This window comes from Peromyscus eremicus, chromosome 2 (genome assembly GCF_949786415.1).
Source record: "Peromyscus eremicus chromosome 2, PerEre_H2_v1, whole genome shotgun sequence".
NCBI lineage: Eukaryota > Metazoa > Chordata > Mammalia > Rodentia > Cricetidae > Peromyscus > Peromyscus eremicus.
Window position 1 is genome coordinate 18,852,457 of NC_081417.1, and position 17,138 is coordinate 18,869,594.

The 17,138-nt window shown below is 39.7% G+C and overlaps 1 protein-coding gene across 1 annotated transcript in view; it reads right to left on the bottom strand.

Moving 5' to 3' along the window:
* Positions 1-600: 600 nt before the first annotated feature.
* Decr1 (2,4-dienoyl-CoA reductase 1) overlaps positions 601-17,138 on the bottom strand; it is a 30,116-nt gene continuing 13,578 nt past the window's right edge. The window contains exons 2-10 of the mRNA XM_059253890.1: positions 15,621-15,823; positions 10,756-10,813; positions 10,543-10,629; positions 9,410-9,557; positions 4,530-4,629; positions 2,846-2,918; positions 1,334-1,480; positions 852-914; positions 601-757 (exon numbers count right to left, since the gene is read on the bottom strand). Of these exons, the coding sequence (XP_059109873.1) occupies positions 698-757; positions 852-914; positions 1,334-1,480; positions 2,846-2,918; positions 4,530-4,629; positions 9,410-9,557; positions 10,543-10,629; positions 10,756-10,813; positions 15,621-15,823 (939 nt within the window). The 3' untranslated portion in view covers positions 601-697. The remainder of the gene's footprint in view (positions 758-851; positions 915-1,333; positions 1,481-2,845; positions 2,919-4,529; positions 4,630-9,409; positions 9,558-10,542; positions 10,630-10,755; positions 10,814-15,620; positions 15,824-17,138) is intronic.

The following is a 17,138-nucleotide window of genomic DNA, read 5'->3' on the forward strand; positions in this document are numbered from 1 at the left end:
TGTATGTGTGTGTGCATGTGTGTGTATGTGTGTATGTATGTGTGCATGTGTGTGTATGTGTGTGTGTATGTATGTGTGTGTTTGTGTGTGCGTGTGTATGTGTGTGTGTGCATGTGTGTGTGTATGTGTGTGTGTATGTATGTGTGTGTTTGTGTGTGCGTGTGTATGTGTGTGTGTGTGCATGTGTGTGTGTATGTGTGTGTGTTTGTGTGTGTGTTTGTGTGTGTGTGCATGTGTGTGTGCATGTGTGTGTGCATGTGTGTGTGTATGTGTGTGTGTGCACATGTGACTGTGCATGTGTAACAGAGGACAACTCTGGGAGTTGGTGCTCTCCTACCATGTTGGTCCCTGAGACTGAACTCAGGTCCTTAGACTTAGCAGCAAGCACCTTTACCTACTGAGCCATCTCACTGACACAGAATAACTTTTAAAAAAATCTTTACTCCTTTTTGTTTCTACTATGCTTTGAAGAAAAGATAACTGGCACGTTGTATGTACTCGATGACCACCTAACCATTTATTAGGGCTGAGGTGCAGCTCAGAGGTAGCACACCAGCATACCAGACACCCTGGGTTTGATCCCTGGAAATACAGACATCATCAAAGCAAACATTTATTAACCCTGAAAACGAGCAGAAGACCACGGTCCATCTGTGTCATCTCTAGTCCCTCTTGTCCAGAGGAAGACGAAGCCGTCTTAGGAGCCTTTTGTCTTCCTGATGAGTCCTTCCATCAAGTCCCACTCCTCCTTGGTGACCTGACGGAGGGGAACGATGTCAGTTTAATCGGGTCTACATACAACTTAAAGCCCAGTCTCTGGCTTGTAGTAGTGTATGAACCAAATGCATTACCTTCTTTAGAGAGTTGAATTCACCTGACAGAAATACTTCCTCTCCACCATCAAATCTGATGACCTGGAAAAGACACCACAAACCTTTTCACTCTTTTTGAAAAATCTCTCAACGATCAGCCACCTTCATCCCCTAAATAAATGCAGTCTCCTTGGTAGCTTCAATCAAAGATCAAATTTCAAAGGATAAATCTGAGGTATAATCTAAATTTATTTGTTCTAGTTAGAACGCTCCTTCCAACAAAATCCTACCCAATTTAAAGATCATCTTTAAACAGTGTCTACCAAGACAACTTGAACTTAATAAAATTAATTTATCAAGGAATAAATGTTTAAGATGAATAATGTATAAATATTTTATATGATTTATAGCTAATTAAATATTTTTAAATCATATTTATATTTAGCGTTATTAGGACTGATTCCAAAATAGGGCTCCCCACACCTTCAAAAAAGTGAAGACACACACACAGCAATGCTTACCGCCCCATTAATCCAAGAGGCATAATCGCTGCAAAGAAAAGTGGCTAGATTTGCAAGTTCCTCCACAGTCCCCAGCCGACCACAGGGAATTCTTTCAATCATTTCTTTCTCAAATCTTCCAGTTGGGTCCAAACGGCTAAAGGCACCCTTAACAATGAAAAAAGAAAAAATAAGTTAGTGTGTGTGCGTCTGTGTGTGTGTCTGTGTGTGTGTCTGTGTCTGTGTCTGTGTCTGTATGTGTGTATGTGTTCATGTGTGTACAGATGTATTTAATTTCTCAATTTTATATAAAATACAACTTGTACTATTGCATACTGTTCACACCTCAGATGTTGTAAAAAGAATGTCACCAAATTCTTTCACAATCACTGCCAGCCAAAAGAGGTCATTTTACCTAAATCAAGAATGCTGTTATCTTACTTTTTTATTTCTCCTATCTCAGCAAGTCATTATAAAAATCAAATGAACAAACAATACACCCAAAAGAACTCTGAGATTACATTGTATGGTGGAGACAGTGTGATTGTTATTTCATTTAGTAAATTCAGAAAAGTAATTCAATGAAATGTTCAAGAGAACTTACTTTCTTCTCTTTTCCTCAAAAAAATAAAAATAGAAAAGTTAAAACAAGGACTCTTAACTCCAACTCCGTCTGAAAGAGGAGACGGTAGTTGCAATGGTGAACCTCTGCTTTGTGTCTGATGTGTGGAACACGGCAGGAGAGCTCAAAGTCCACAGACTCATAAAACGTGATGGTTCCTTCTCTTTTAGATCTTTGAGTCTCTGTGAGAGAGCTCAGCCTGAAGGTGCCCAGTGAGCCTGCAGTTCTCCCAAGGCAGATAAAAAGCAGCAAAGACTAAAAGCACCAGCTAGTGCGACCCTCATTCCAGCATATCTCGCCAGGAAAGTACTGGGCCCCAGCTGCCTTCTTCTCTTTAACATGAGCTACCTATTACTTGGGTACAGCCCATACCCCCACTTCCCCACTACAAGCGTCCCTTCTTGGGAAGCACTCTGGCACAAATGCTCTCACGTCCTTCCCAATACTATTGTATACTGTGGGCATTCAAAAAATGCAGTGCAGGGGCTGCAGAGATGGCTCAGCAGTTACGCGCCCTTGTTGCTCCTACAGAGGACCAGGTTCAATTCTCGGCACCTGCATGGTGATTCCCAACCATCCCTACGACAGTTCCAGGGAATTTACTGCCCTCTTCTGACCTCTGCGGCACCAAGCATACACATAGTTCACAGATGTACATGCAGACAAAATCTCACACATAAAACAAAACTGAACTGAATAAATCCAAATTTTTTTTTAAAAAGACAAATAAATACATGGAGCAGATGACTTCATGGAGTCACTGGAGTACAGATATATATATAGTCATTCCAGTTTCACTCGCTCTTTCCCTACAAGAGCTTCAGATCCAGGCATCCCTGGAAAGTCCCCCACACAGCAATCAGAATGCACCCACCACTGTTTGATTTTTTTATATGTCAAATAGAACTCACTTTGGTTTTTATAGGCCCCGGCTGAATTATATTGAATCGCATTCCATATCTACCCCATTCAGCTGCAAGAGATCTAAAAATCAAAGGAGATAAAAATACTAAATTGCATTACATGTTTACCCCATTCAGCTGCAAGACTCCCATAAATTAAAGTAAACAAAGAACATTGTAAACTCTTGTACTGTGTGTTCAAGCATGACTACTCAGGGTTCACTGCACATTCACTTCTTGCCAGGAAACACACACAAACAGTAAGTGTGTTACAAATAGGCAGGTAACTGAGGCACAGAAAGACTAAACCATTTTCTCGAGGTCATGCTACCCATCTGTCAAACTCTGGGAGTCTAGGCCATGGCTGCATCTTTACCTCCTCTACTATACAACTTAACAGTTACATTTTAGTGTCCTTAGTCACTACACCTAACATCTACAGTTTACAACAAGAAATGTAATATGAAAGGCATAGTGACACATGCCTTTAATCCTAGCACTCAAGAGACCCAGGTAGGTGCATTTCTATTTCAAAGCCAGCTGGGTTTACAAGAGAGCTTTGGGCTCATCCCCACCACTGGCTGCAGCCCCAGCTTACATTTACAAAGACCATTACTTTTTCTTATAACCTATAACCTATAACAATGTCTGCAGGTAGCATCACAAGTTTATCAACTGAGCAAGACATGGGTTACACGGCTTTAAATCATTAACACAGCCTTGTTTAACTAGGATCTACCATAATTGTTAAACTGAACTTCAAAGGAAATAAGACTCAAACAAAATCTTGAATGTCTTAAACCAAAATACCATCCTAAGAAAGAACATGGAACCTTGTAGCAGCCTGTTTAGAAACGCACTCTACAGTCTATTTTTCAACATGATCGTATTTTATAGATAGCACTGGCATGTTTCTTGTGTGTGTAGATTTGTACATATATGTACTTAACATAGTTGCAAAAGAGACTTAAGTTACCTTACAAGATATAAATAATGCAAATAAGGAAGGTAAGACAGAAGGGAGGAAGAGGGAATGGCCAGAGCAGACAAGGAAGCATAATGATGCCAAAAGGAAGCTAAGAGCAATGTATTAAGATGTTTTATCTAGCCAGGCAGTGGTGGTCCACACCTTTACTCCCAGCACTCGGGAGGCAGGTAGGTCATTGTGAGTTTGAGGCCAGCCTGGTCTATAGAATGAGTTCCAGGACAGGGGACTGTGTAAAGAAGCCCCGTTTCAACACCCCCCCCAAGTGTTTTATTTAATGGCAAAATTGCACCCTATTACCACGACTCTGTGAAAATGATGAGCCGATTCAGTCATGGAGTTTGTACTGTCCGTGAGAAACAGCATCCTAATTGCTCAGAAGTGCAACTGATTTTAGTACAAAACTCAGGAAAACATTCTCTCCTGAGAGGTTTATAAAATGAAAATTTTTTGTAACATAATAATGACTTTAAGACTCTGTAACTTTACAACAGATAAAATTCAGTGAGCTTCATAAAACTATAGGGTACCTATGAAGATAGTTTGAGAGCATCAATCAAAGTCCAGGTCAGTAAAACCAGTCCTGTAGGATGGGAACATGTGATCAAACATAGTCTGCTCCAAATCAGTCTTTTTTTACCTTTCTCTGAACGGAGACCAGAGAACTTTATCTATTTTCAGCAACACAGTTAACACAGTAATGCTCACTTATTCATGGCTTCCACGCCTGATTTGGCTGAAGAACTTGGCATTACGAAGCCTGATCCACTCTCAGCATAGATGGTAGTGATAGCAAGAAATGCAGCTCCTGGGGAGTGAAAGGGGACATTATCAAGAACACAGCCACATCAGTTCCTATCAAAGAAACGTGATTGACAAAAACGGGGCCCTGTGCAAAAAGGAGTCACAAAAGCCAAAGGGCTTCTTCTTGGTTTTGAGTTACAAGCCCTTATCACTGAAATCTAAGAAAAGTGTGACATCTTGCTCCCCAATCTCACTGTCTTGGGATGGCCAGTCTGCACTCCCCTGTACCTGGCATGTCAATACAAAGACCCAAATCTAAGAAACTCATCCCCCCGTAGCCAAGCACTACTTCAATATGAAGAAATCAGAAAATCATCAAGGACATCTGCCTCTAGCCAAGGTGGACTCGCATAAGCATCATAAAAACTATATAAGAGACATGATATTGATACTGTCATTGTCAGATACCTTACGGCAGGTAGAGAAGGACTGTCATCCCAAGATGATAAGCCTAACATCATCCTAGGACTTTGGAGTGAGAAACAACTCTGAGAACAGGAACAAGGCTCAATTACTTTTCATGGGGTCTCCCTGAGCATGCACTGATGCCCCATTATGCTCCTGAGGGTAAGCATCCATGGAATCTGGCAAAGAGCAGCTGCCAGTGCAGCTGTAAGCTGAACGGTGTCTGCAGACCTCACAGAGGGCTGAGAGACAAGGAGGTGATCAGCAACTTAATGAACATTCGAGACTTTCTGTAGCCAGTTCAGAAAAATCATACCTAAGAGCTAAGTTAGTCCCAAAGGAAAAGCTACTATACCCACCCAAATAAACCTTAAAGATGAGTTGTAAAATGATCATGTTCTCAGAGTAACTGCTTCCTAAAGTAAGGCTCAACACACTTCAAAGGAAAACTCAAAACTTACACAGAGTTAGAAACGTGAGGAAAAGCAATTAATAGAAAGAGTACAAAAAGGACCAGAAGATACAGTTAGCGTATAAGGACCTTTATAACAGTATTATAAACTTGATATAAGATTTGAAAGAAAACATGTTAAAGGAGTTCAAAGAAGGCTAACTATGGGCCTCTGGGGAGAGGAGCCTGTTACCAAGTCTGATAACTAGAGTTCAACCCTGGAACCCACACGGTGGAAAGAGAGAGATAAGCCCATTCTGAAAGTTGTTCTCTGGCCTCCTGTCCTCACTGAAGAACACGTCCACACACACACAAATATGTGCATACTCAAACACAAGTAAATACATGAAATTCTAAAAATAATTGAAAATATAAAGATAGAAACAAGCAACATCTATGGCAAAAAAAAAATGTAATATCTGAAATTTTAAAATTAAATTAATGAGCTTAGCTGTAGAAGATCGTCAGTGAAGACAAGACAATAAAAACTATCCAATACAAAGGTCACAGGGGAAATAGTTAAAAACAAAAAAAGACCAGACTGCCAAGTGGCTATGGGACATTCTAACATGATATACGAGTAATTGGAGTTCTAAGGGGAAGTACTATAGACTGAAAACAATCAAATTTGGTAAAACCTATAAAGTTCAGCTCCTAGGCGGTAAACAAATGCCAAGAGGGATAAACAGAAGGCAGGAACTATAAAGGAAACAATAAACCCCTAGGAGAGGGTAAGTAAGGTCACACAGGTCACTGTCCGCACCAACCCTCATCAGGGACCACACAGAAGACAGGGACACCTTTAACATTCTGAATCAAAAATCTTGTCAATTTTAAATTCCATAAGCAACAAAAAATGTCCTTCAACTGAAGGTGCTGTCTTCTGACACACCAATGCAGAGAGAATTCATAGCCCCCAATCTGAATCAGAATGAATTGAAAGACAGCCTTGAGGCTAAATAAAATTAATACTAGACAGAAATCCAGATAGTCTAAAGAATTACATATCAGAAACGGTAAGTGTGTAGGTAAGAAAGCATGTTTTCTCGTTTCTTTATTTCTTAATTGACTGCATAAAGTTAGAGTGAAAAGTGACACTATACACATAAGTAGCAACTGCATCTGGGACATAGTAGAGTCTCAGTAAGTTGACTGAATTAAAAGTTTGAAGAGTACTCTAGGCTGTGACAAAACAGATTTTCTACTTCTTACAGAGATATAATACTAGATTTGAAAAAATTATAAGTTTAATATTATAAAAGAATAAAATATACTTATATGTTTTACAAAACATTTTAACTAGCCTGTATTTATAAGTGGGGTGCGGTGGTACACACCTGTAATCCCCACACTTTCAAGGCTGAGTGAGAGCTGAGGGACAGCCTGGGCTACATGTCTGAAAACAACGGAAGGAAAGAAGGGAGGAGGAGGTTAAACTTGGAGGACCACAAGAAAGTATTCTGCAGCACACTTCCATAAGGTCTTCTCTACACCAGGCTTCTTTCTGTCAACATACTTAAGAAGAGAAACAACGTACAGCGCAGCCCAGAGAGCTCGGGGTGGAGGACGGTGCTGGGGGTCCCTTTGAGGATATGTGAGTAAGCATGGTTAGGTTAGCCATTCTCACAACTCCTACATCTCAAACTCCTCCTTCTAGATCTCTGAAAACAGATTTGCCTCCAAAATCTCCTTGTGGGACAAAGAGTGCGGAGATTTAGTGGTCCCCGTACAGGACAGGGACAAGCAATGCCAGGTGCATTTTTCTTTTTACTCATAGCTGTTAACTTTGCATCACCACCAGCTGTGCCTCTAACTCTAGCTAGGCTGCCCTTGATCTTCAGCCACTGCCCTTGACCTTCAGCCATCTGCCGTGCCCTCCCCTGACCTTAGGAAGCAACAGTGCACTCGAACTGGGTGCCTTCATCTTCATTAGACGACTACCCATGACGTGCCTAGATTGACTTCCTAGGTGTTGGACTGCCTACATAGTTTTGATGAGGGATTACATGCATTGCTTTACTGAACCAACATCCAGGCTTACCCAAAGTGGTATGTTTGAGAGATCAAGAGCACTCGGGAGCCTCGACTGCTAATCCAGGACCAGGTTAGACCCACAGTACCCAGCTTCTCCAGCCTAGAACACACTATCAGGACACAGCCTCAACTGACAGGAAACTCGGAAGAATAGAAATGGGCTTCCATCTTTCCAAAGTCTTACCTAATACATTTATAATGAAGCCCATAGAATTTTAATCCAGTGTGATGAATAAAAATAGACTGAAGTCTGTGTTAAAATAAAAGACAATAATGAAAAGTGAGTCAGTCAGAAAACTAAGGATCCCAAAGATGAGCAAGGGAAGAAATAAGAGCTCATAAAGCAGAGGAAGAAAGTAATCATGGAGACAGAAAGAAACAGAGAACCAAAAATGAAGGACTACATAAGGAGCTGAGAGTAAGAAAGACCGAGAGACAGGGTCAGAAAGTAGAGAGAAAAGAAACACACGGAGCCTATGAGACAGATAAAGGATCAAAAAGTAAGAGCAGGCACACAGAGTCAGCCTACAATCCCATCTCCCTTCCCAAGCCTCTCTATCTGTCAGGAAAAAAATTAAATTAGTAAATAAAATAACAGTGTCACAAAAGTCCTAATCCAAATAATAGCCACTTTGCTACAGTGGAAATGGGTAATGAGGATTGTGCTAGGTGCTGGGAAAGGATAGAAACTGCTAGCATCTTTTAAAAAGCTGTGACTTTCTATAATCCTGTTCATTCTTCCATGTCTTTATCATCCCTGCTCAAGCCAGTTTGTGAATTAGTCACACTGGGGAGAAGAAATTGAACCAGAGAGGGGACAAAGGTCAGATATAACATCCATCCTCCTCTCCCCATGCCAGCCACTGAGAGTCCTGGGCCTTGTTCATGTGTTCTACCTACTCCAAGAAAATGCACCAAGCTTCAAGTCCTGACCCCAAATTATTCAGGGCACAATCTTGTACATCTCTGCTTCAGATGTACATCATCCAAGGTCTGGTATATAAAGCCATGGTGAGAATCTAGTAAGCAAAGCACCCTGTCTAGCTCCAGCAATTCTTCCCCCCCCTCCATGTTTATGTTTGTTTAAAGTATACCTACAGGCATTACACATTTTCTATTTATGTAGACATAAATTTTAATAAAGAAGTTGGTTCACAGTTATGACAAAAAATGTTCTAGTAACATCCAATCTCAATCTCTCCGGTGTTTACAATCTCAAAGATGGCACCTTCATCTAAACTATTCACCCAGCTAAAAACCATCTTCTTGTAAGTTGTGTTGCTATCAGCTTTGAGACTTCTCCTGCCTCACCACCCGTACCATCTCTCCATATGCCAAAAAGAAAAACATCAAACTTCCCAGCCCTACAATGTGGTCAGTGATATTTTACATTAGATCACTATTCTTCACATGGTAAATTTGATGGACAGCTAACTGCCTATTTTGCCTTTGGGGACTTTCCCAGTTACATACCAAGCCACTTCCCCACAACCGTTTCCTGCCTCCTCTCTCCCCTTCTCTACCCACATCGAATTCTCTATTGCTCTCTAAACACATCTGCCCTTCCCTTCCAGCTGGCCTCTATCCAGGGATGTTCCTGATTCCTCGTGCTCTTTCTTTACTCATACATTTTTGAAAATGAATCTCAATTGCATCTTATTTCTGAATCTAATCACTGGCCACAGGAAGAAGTAGTAGTCTCCCCATCTCTGAGTTTCCAAATGCCCTCAAAACCTGTGTTTACTATGACTTACACCACAACCTCTGGTAAACATGGGTCTTTACGCCTGTGAGATAAACTTACATCTTGAAGTATGCCAGTGCTATACCAGGGCTTAGCACAGACTCAGCTAAGAAAGTGCCCGATAAACACAGGAGGAATGAATAAACATACCTTTCTGTGCTTTAATTAGCTGCTTTCCAACTTCCAGAGTCACATAGGCTGTGCCATTGAGAACTATGTCAGTTATGGTCTTCCAAGCATTAGGAGACAGTCTTTCACTGGGAGAAATAAAATTCCCTGCTGCGTTGTTTATCACCACCTAAAATAAATAAGACAAGGGATCTGAACATCCCAATGAGCTACAAAGCAATACCATGAGATTCACTTGATTTTCATGTTTCTTGAATCTGTAAAAACCACTTGTAATTTTCCAGGCCCAGAATTGCAAGTCCTGTCTTTAAATTAGCATGGACTTCAGAGACAACAAATGTAGGTAAGGGTATGTACCCTGTAACTACACTTCACTTCAACAATCATAAGATACCTTTGAGCCAGCTGTGTTGGCTCAAAGGCAGCATTAGGAAGGCTGAGACAAAAAGATTGAAAAAAATTAAAAGCCTGGGGGTACACAGGAAGTTCAGGCCAGCTTGGGCTACATAGAGAGGGAATCCTTATCCCAACCTCCACCCACATACACAAATCACCAAAATGAAGCCTTTTAAGTTCTGCTGCCCTTTAATTCTAAGAAACGACCGTCTTCACTGGTGGCTGTTGCCTCACTCCCAGTGAAGGCTCTGCTGGGCTCTGCAGTAGCTTCAGGATTACAGGCCTGTCTGAAACAGCTTTTATCGGAGAAAAGTGTTCTCTTTGAGACTATTGGAAGAAGCAGCTTTTCTCTAATAAATGAGCCAAGCAACACAAAGAACTCACTACCTCTCAGGTCTAGAAAGCAGAAATGTGGAATTTCTGATGATTTCCCTGGTTTGTGCCATTCTCCTCCATTGAGAAATGCTGATAGTCATTAGGAAAAGTAACCCAGTCAATCACTTAAACTAGCTACTGCATGCTCGTTATTGTATAATCTCATCAAACAAGGTGAAATCAAGTTTGTTCTACAATTATGAATATGGTTTTAAAGTATTCCTGTGGGGCAATGGGAGCGCAGTCCACCCAGTCTTTTCTCTGCTTTAAGCGGAGCCAGCATTTCCCACCCTGGCCCTCGATCACACCAGCAGCTCCTTCCCTCTGTGTGTCTAGGGGTTGTCCTCAGGGGCTTTGGAAGGCTTCAGCCCCGTTACACTTACATCAGGATGCCCTGCAACCTTTATCAGCTCCAGCACGGTGTTATGCACCATATCAGGATCCCGTACATCACACCGAATTGCATGAACCTGCAAAAAACGATAAAGAGAAGAAAGAACTCAGGCCTTTCCAGGCTTCCTAACCCCAAACTACAAATAAACTATATAAACATTATAATCCCCACAGCAGATTTAAAGAGCAGCTTTTCAATATACCTTATTTCCAGTTTTAGAAGAAATCTCCTCCGCAGTAGCTTTCAAAACATCAATATTCCTAGAAACAAACACAGGTAGCTTCTCATGAGTTCTAAAATGTTCTCATACTATATTTTTCTTTTTAATTTCCTAAGCTAAAGAACACAGAAAACTGACAATTTAAAGAAAAGCATTTCTGTTGAAGTATGAAATTTATACTTACAGGAAAATCAAGTTGATTTCATTTTTTAAGTTAAATTGAAATAATTTTCATATATCTGAAAATAATTCACAGATTTGATCACTTTTATATGAGTAGCTTTAGCATTATCTATATATCAAATTATTTGGAGGGTTTTGCTTTGTTTTGTTTTGGAAACAGAAACTCAAGTAGTTAATATTGGTCTTCAACTCTCCAGGCATTAGACAGTGGCCTTGAATTCCTCATCCTCCTGCTTCTACCTCCCATGTGCTAGGATTAAAGTATGTTCAGCCACACCTGACTCACTTAATTTAAATTTGAATTGTTTCCTCAATTAGAATCAGTGTGTTCATTCTTCAACCAAAGAAATATATTGCTGTTATAATCCCCAGGGGTTTCAGATTAAATTTATGAGTTTGAATCACCCTGAGTTCAATCTTACATCCTTGAAAGAAACACAAAAAAAAAACCAACCATGAGTGTGAACTGTATAGCATCAAAGTAAAAATAGCATTTTAAAACTCTTTAAAACATTGCATTGAGAACATAATAAATGTTCCAGCCAACTTGCATTTGTAATGACATACTGACTGTCACTGAGGCGACAGCTTGAGCAAAGTTTTTAACAAGGCTCTGAAGATCCAGATTTCACAGTAAGATGGCATACCATGCTTTTTCTTTGGGGCCACCAACCAGCTCCCAAGTCATGACATGGAGACTTATTATTTATGAATGCTCAGCCTTAGCTTAGGCTTATTTCTTGCTAGCTCTTACATAACCTGTTTCTCTTCATCTACATTTTGTCTCAGTGCTTTTTACCTTTCCTTCTTTCTGTATGTCTTACTTTCCTGCTATCTCCATGGCTGGCTGGCTGCCTGGCTTCTGACCCAGAGCATGTCCCTCTCTTTCTCCCTCATTCTCTTCTCCTTCTCCTCTCTAGAGCCTAGATTTCTCCTCCTACTTATTCTCCCTGCCTGCCAACCCTGCCTATCCTTTCTCTGCCTATCCACTGACTCTTTATTAGACCAATCAGGTGCCTTAGGAAGGAAAGATGAAACAGCAACACATCTTTACATAATTAAACAAATGTAACACATCTTTACATCATTAACAAAGGCAGCATAAACAAATGTAACACATCTTCACATACTTAAAGTAATATTCCACAACTTAAAAATATAACACATCTTTGCCTCGTTAAACAAATATCCCACAACATTTCCCTCTTTTGTCTAAATAAAAAAGAAGGGTTTTAACTTTAACATAGTAAGATCATATACAGTAAGAACAGTTATCAAGTAATAATTACATTTACAATAACCAGTTCATTTGTATTTGGCAAATTCAGAGAAAATACTTTTAATTATTTATCCTATCTTGGTGAATCCAAATTTACCTTCTATCATAACTAAGGAAAACTGTAACTATAACTATCTAGTCTTCAACTCCATCAAAGACCCCAGAAGGATATAATATTACTTGAGTAGACAGAAAGTGCAGTGCAAACCACTTCCAAAATGACAGAGACATCTAGCTGCCTGGACAGTCACCCCAGGTTCCTCTGCAACGCTGGGGCATCCATCTTCAGCCTACAGGTCTAGAATATCTGGCAGACTCTTCTATGAAGCAGGAATTTTGAAAGACTATCCTGACTAGTCTTGGCAAAGTTCAGCAGTCACTTTCCTGTGTGTCCTGCAGAATGTCTGGCAGACTTTTCTATGAAGCAAGAATTTTGAAGGACTGTCCTGCCTTATCTTAGCAAAATTCAGCAGTCTTTTTCCTTTGTATCTTGCTTATCCAGTTTTTACAGCATACTGTCAGCAGTCAAGGCAAGAGCAGTTTCTTGCTCAGATGGCTAACTTTGCCAGAATGAAAGCAAATTCCATATGGAGGTTCTTTAATTCCCATCATCCTTTCATGAAGTAGATTGATGCTGCCAGAAGCAGATGTGTCTCACTTTCATGAAAAGACTTAGGTTATTAAACATCTTAAATGCCATATTCTGTAGGTCTTTGAAGTGTTTGAAGACCATCTATCTATCTAAATATAGCTGATTAACCTTGGAAACATACCTAATATGACTACAAGTTTGATTATTACATATAACTAACTACTAACCTGCATTTCTTAATTATACATTTTATTTTCAAATGAGCTCTATAAGCACAATAACCCAAACAAGAGTAGAAACATACATAGAGTATAACAAAAATAACTTTAAATTTGTATCAATATATCAAAATCCATACCAATGTAAAATATTTGAGGCTAATAGTTGTCTTTTTGTCCTATATTCCTATATTCCCCTTAAATGATGACAATCATCCATAACACATCAAATAACCAAAAATCACCCACTCTACTTCTTGGGGCATTGTGTTCTCTAGACTACTTCCTGTTGTCTGTAGGCAAAAGCATCTTTAGGGAACCTAAGAAAACTGAGATAATGGTCAAGTCCTGGGAAAATTAGTCATAACATTTGTTGTCCAATCTCTGTACAACGGGAAAGTGCGAGGCTTATCTGCAGTCCTGTCTAGAATAGTCTCAGCCAGCATCCTTGAAGCTATTCTGGATGCATAATGCAGAACTCTGAGGAAACTGTAACAGAGGCACTCTGAGAGGCTGGATCACCTGGGCCACCCATTTTCATTGGTATCTGGTCCCCTTACTCTGAAAACACACAAACTTTCAAATGTAACATAAATATCTATAGTAATATAAGTATAGACTGTGCATTTACACACAGTGCCAGCCAAAGATGACTTTTTGTTTTATGTTTTAGCAGGTAAAATATACATCACCTATCTTGTAGTTTTTTCCTAGTTTTAATTCTTTATGTCTGTAGCCAGGATTTTCAGGGGTTCTCCCCTGATCAAACCTGATCTCAATTAACCTTGAAGGAATCCACAGCCTTTTGTTTCCTGGGGAAATAAAAGCATAACAACTTCCCCAATGCAATATATTTTCTGACTTCCATTTTAAAGTTAAGGCATTCCTAAAGTGTCTAGGCTGGTTTAATTCAGCAGTCCCTGTTACAATCCTACATCTCTCAGCAGCTGTTGTTCACTCATCAGCATTCAAAACATTCAAAGTCAATACATCACCATACAGGATCCAGACTCCCTGTATATTTCCCATCTCTATGTGGCTTATTCTTTTTTTATATTACTTTACTCTTTCTTTAAAGACTTTATTATTTTTAAACTATCTATGACTGTCTATACCCTTTTTCTTTTCTTTCTTTAGCCTATGTACATTTTTTAACACACTGGAACCTGTTTAGAGGGTTTTTTCCATCTGGACTGGCTTTACAAAGTGCCTACAGCTGCTCACTTGCAACATTTTCTGACATCTGAGCCAAACTTTAAACTGCTAAGTGGGAGGGGTAGCCCTGCCCTCTCCTCTGTCCATGAGAGACGAGGTTTACACTCCATGAGCCTGGCCAAGAGCTGTGTTCAACTGGGAACTGCATTCAATTCACCCCAGCTCTGGGATGCCTGTGCCTACTGCAACAGTGTCCCTACCCAGCATGCTGTTTCTACTCAATGTGCTGGCTTCCCCCCACTCCAGGTATCTCAGGCTCTATGTGGAAATTTGGTTCCCATGTTGGAATGTCAAATGTACCAGGCTTTTTCTTTGGGGCCACCAATAAGCTCCCAAATCATGACATGGAGACTTTATTATTAGTTATGAATGCTCAGCTTTAGCTTAGGCTTGTTTCTTGCTAGCTCTTATAACTTAACTATTTCTCTTCATCTACATTTTGCCTTAGGGGCTTTTAACCTTTCTTTCTTTCTTTCTTTCTTTCTTTCTTTCTTTCTTTCTTTCTTTCTTCCTTTCTTTCTGTCTTACTTTCCTACTTTCTCTATGGCTAGCTGGCTGGCAGCTACCTGGCTTCCAGGCCCAGGTGTGTCCCTCTCTTTCTCCCTCATTCTCTCCTTCTTTTTCTCTGGAGCATAGATTTCTCCTCCTACTTATTCTCTCTGCCCACAAGCCCCGCCTATCCTTTCTCTGCCTAGCTACTGGCCATTCAGCTCTTTATTAGACCAATCAGGTGCATTAGGCAGGCAGGTTGAAACAGCAACACATCTTTTCATAATTTAACAAATGCGGCATAAACAAATGTAACACATCTTTACATCATTCACAAGGCATCATAAACAAATGTAACACACCTTCACATAGTTAAAGTAATATTCTGCAACTTAAACAAACATTTAAACAAACCCATCTTTGCCTAGTTAACCAAATATTCCATAACAAGATGATATATCTACCTAAGAACTTCTGCCTGTGTGGCTTTACATCCATTACAATATGTATGTTGAAATTCTTGTCCACCTTAAAGCAACCCTAAGGGTTGAATTCATTATTCTTTCATGGCATTCATTATCAATTGAATTAGTAAGAAGGATAAGGAGCCCAACAGAAATCAAAACTACCTCCGTGTAGTCCTTTAGAACTCCACCTTCACATTCAGAAAATGAAAACTGCAAATACCAGCAGTTTCATGAAATTCCTTACTATTTTTACAACTCAAATTACAACTTAATTTTTCCAAGGTCATTTATTTAATCAATCTACAGAATGTTTTCTATAAGAAGAAATCAAACGGCCCTGGGACACTCTGTTTTTAATACAGTGGCACAGTTAGTTTCTTCACAGACTCTCAAGTGACACTTACCTGCTGGCTATCACACACTGGGCACCCAGGCTAGACAGGAAAGTCGTCATTGCCTTGCCAAGGCCAGTACCTCCTCCAGTGATGAAAGCCACTTTTCCTTGAAAAGTATTAGGTGGTAGCATAGGCTTTAAGAGGGGCAGGAAGAATTTAGACTGTGGAGCATCAATGCTTTGATACAGTGTTTTTGTTCCATAACTGAAAAACTAAAAGAAAAAAAAATGAGTTGAGACTTGTACACCTGTATATTTACAAAAGAGATGAAATTTTCTAACTGTCCATCATTATTGAATTTAAGCACTTTTTCTGAATAATTAAACATATTAAGTGAATATAATTACTAAGTACTATAATGAGGGCTCCAGGGCTTAGACAACACAGGAAAGAAATTTCTCCATAGTCAAATGCAAGTTCTTAAACTTCCTTTTGTCTCCATTTCTTCATTCATAAAATGAGACCAACAAAAGCATCATCATGGGACATTGTAAGGATTTCACTAGCTGTTGTAAGTAAAAGAAATACAGTAGTACTTTGAGAAAGGAAGTAGTACAAAGCACACAGCACTCTAGTGTAAATAGTGCCATTATTATTTGCAGATGTTATGTTTACATTCAAGTATAAAAAGCAATACAGCTAGCCAGGCAGAGGTGGCACATACCTTTAACCCCAGCACTTGGAATATAAAGGCAGGCAGGCGGATCTCTGAGTTCACAGCCAGCCTGATCTACAGAGTAAGTTCCAGGACAGCCAGGGTTACACAGAGAAACTCTGTTTGTTTGTTTGTTTTTTTTTTTGGGGGGGGGGGAAGCCAGGTGAGTAGCACACACCTGCAATCATGGCCATTCAGGAGGCTGAGGTAGAAGGATCACAAGTTCAAAGCCAGCCCATTAACAAAAGGAAAAGAAAAATGTAGATGAAAACTACATTCTGTCTTTGAATTACTGAAGACAGTTATTTTAAAATTCTTATTCCCACTATATTTAAAGTGAAGGGTAAATAACTCAAATTAACTTAAAACATAATTCTTTTGCTTAGTTTTATATTTCACAGTTTAAAAATCAATTACTTGTGAAAAGCACTGCTATTCTCACACATTTTAATTATAAAAACAAACTTTAAGTGTGGAGCAAAACACACAGTAAAGGGCTAGAGAAATGGCTTGGCCTCTCTTCCAGAGGACTGGGTTCAATTCCCAGTACACACATGGCAGCTCACACTGTCTATAACTCCAGTTCCATGGCTTCTGACACCCTCACACAGACATACATATAGGCGAAACATCAATGAACATAAAATAAAAATAAATTAAAAACACACACACTAAAACCAACATTCATTTAGTGGTTACTATGGGCTACAATTAGATAACAAACCATGTAATCACCATAGACTTGAAATAGGTATGATTTTTACCCCATTGCCTAGCAGAGGTTCAAGAAGGTTATGAACATTGAAAGTTGCAGGACCAAATTCAAATATAGGCTGGCAAACTCTGGAGCCTGCTCTTACAATACCCTGGCA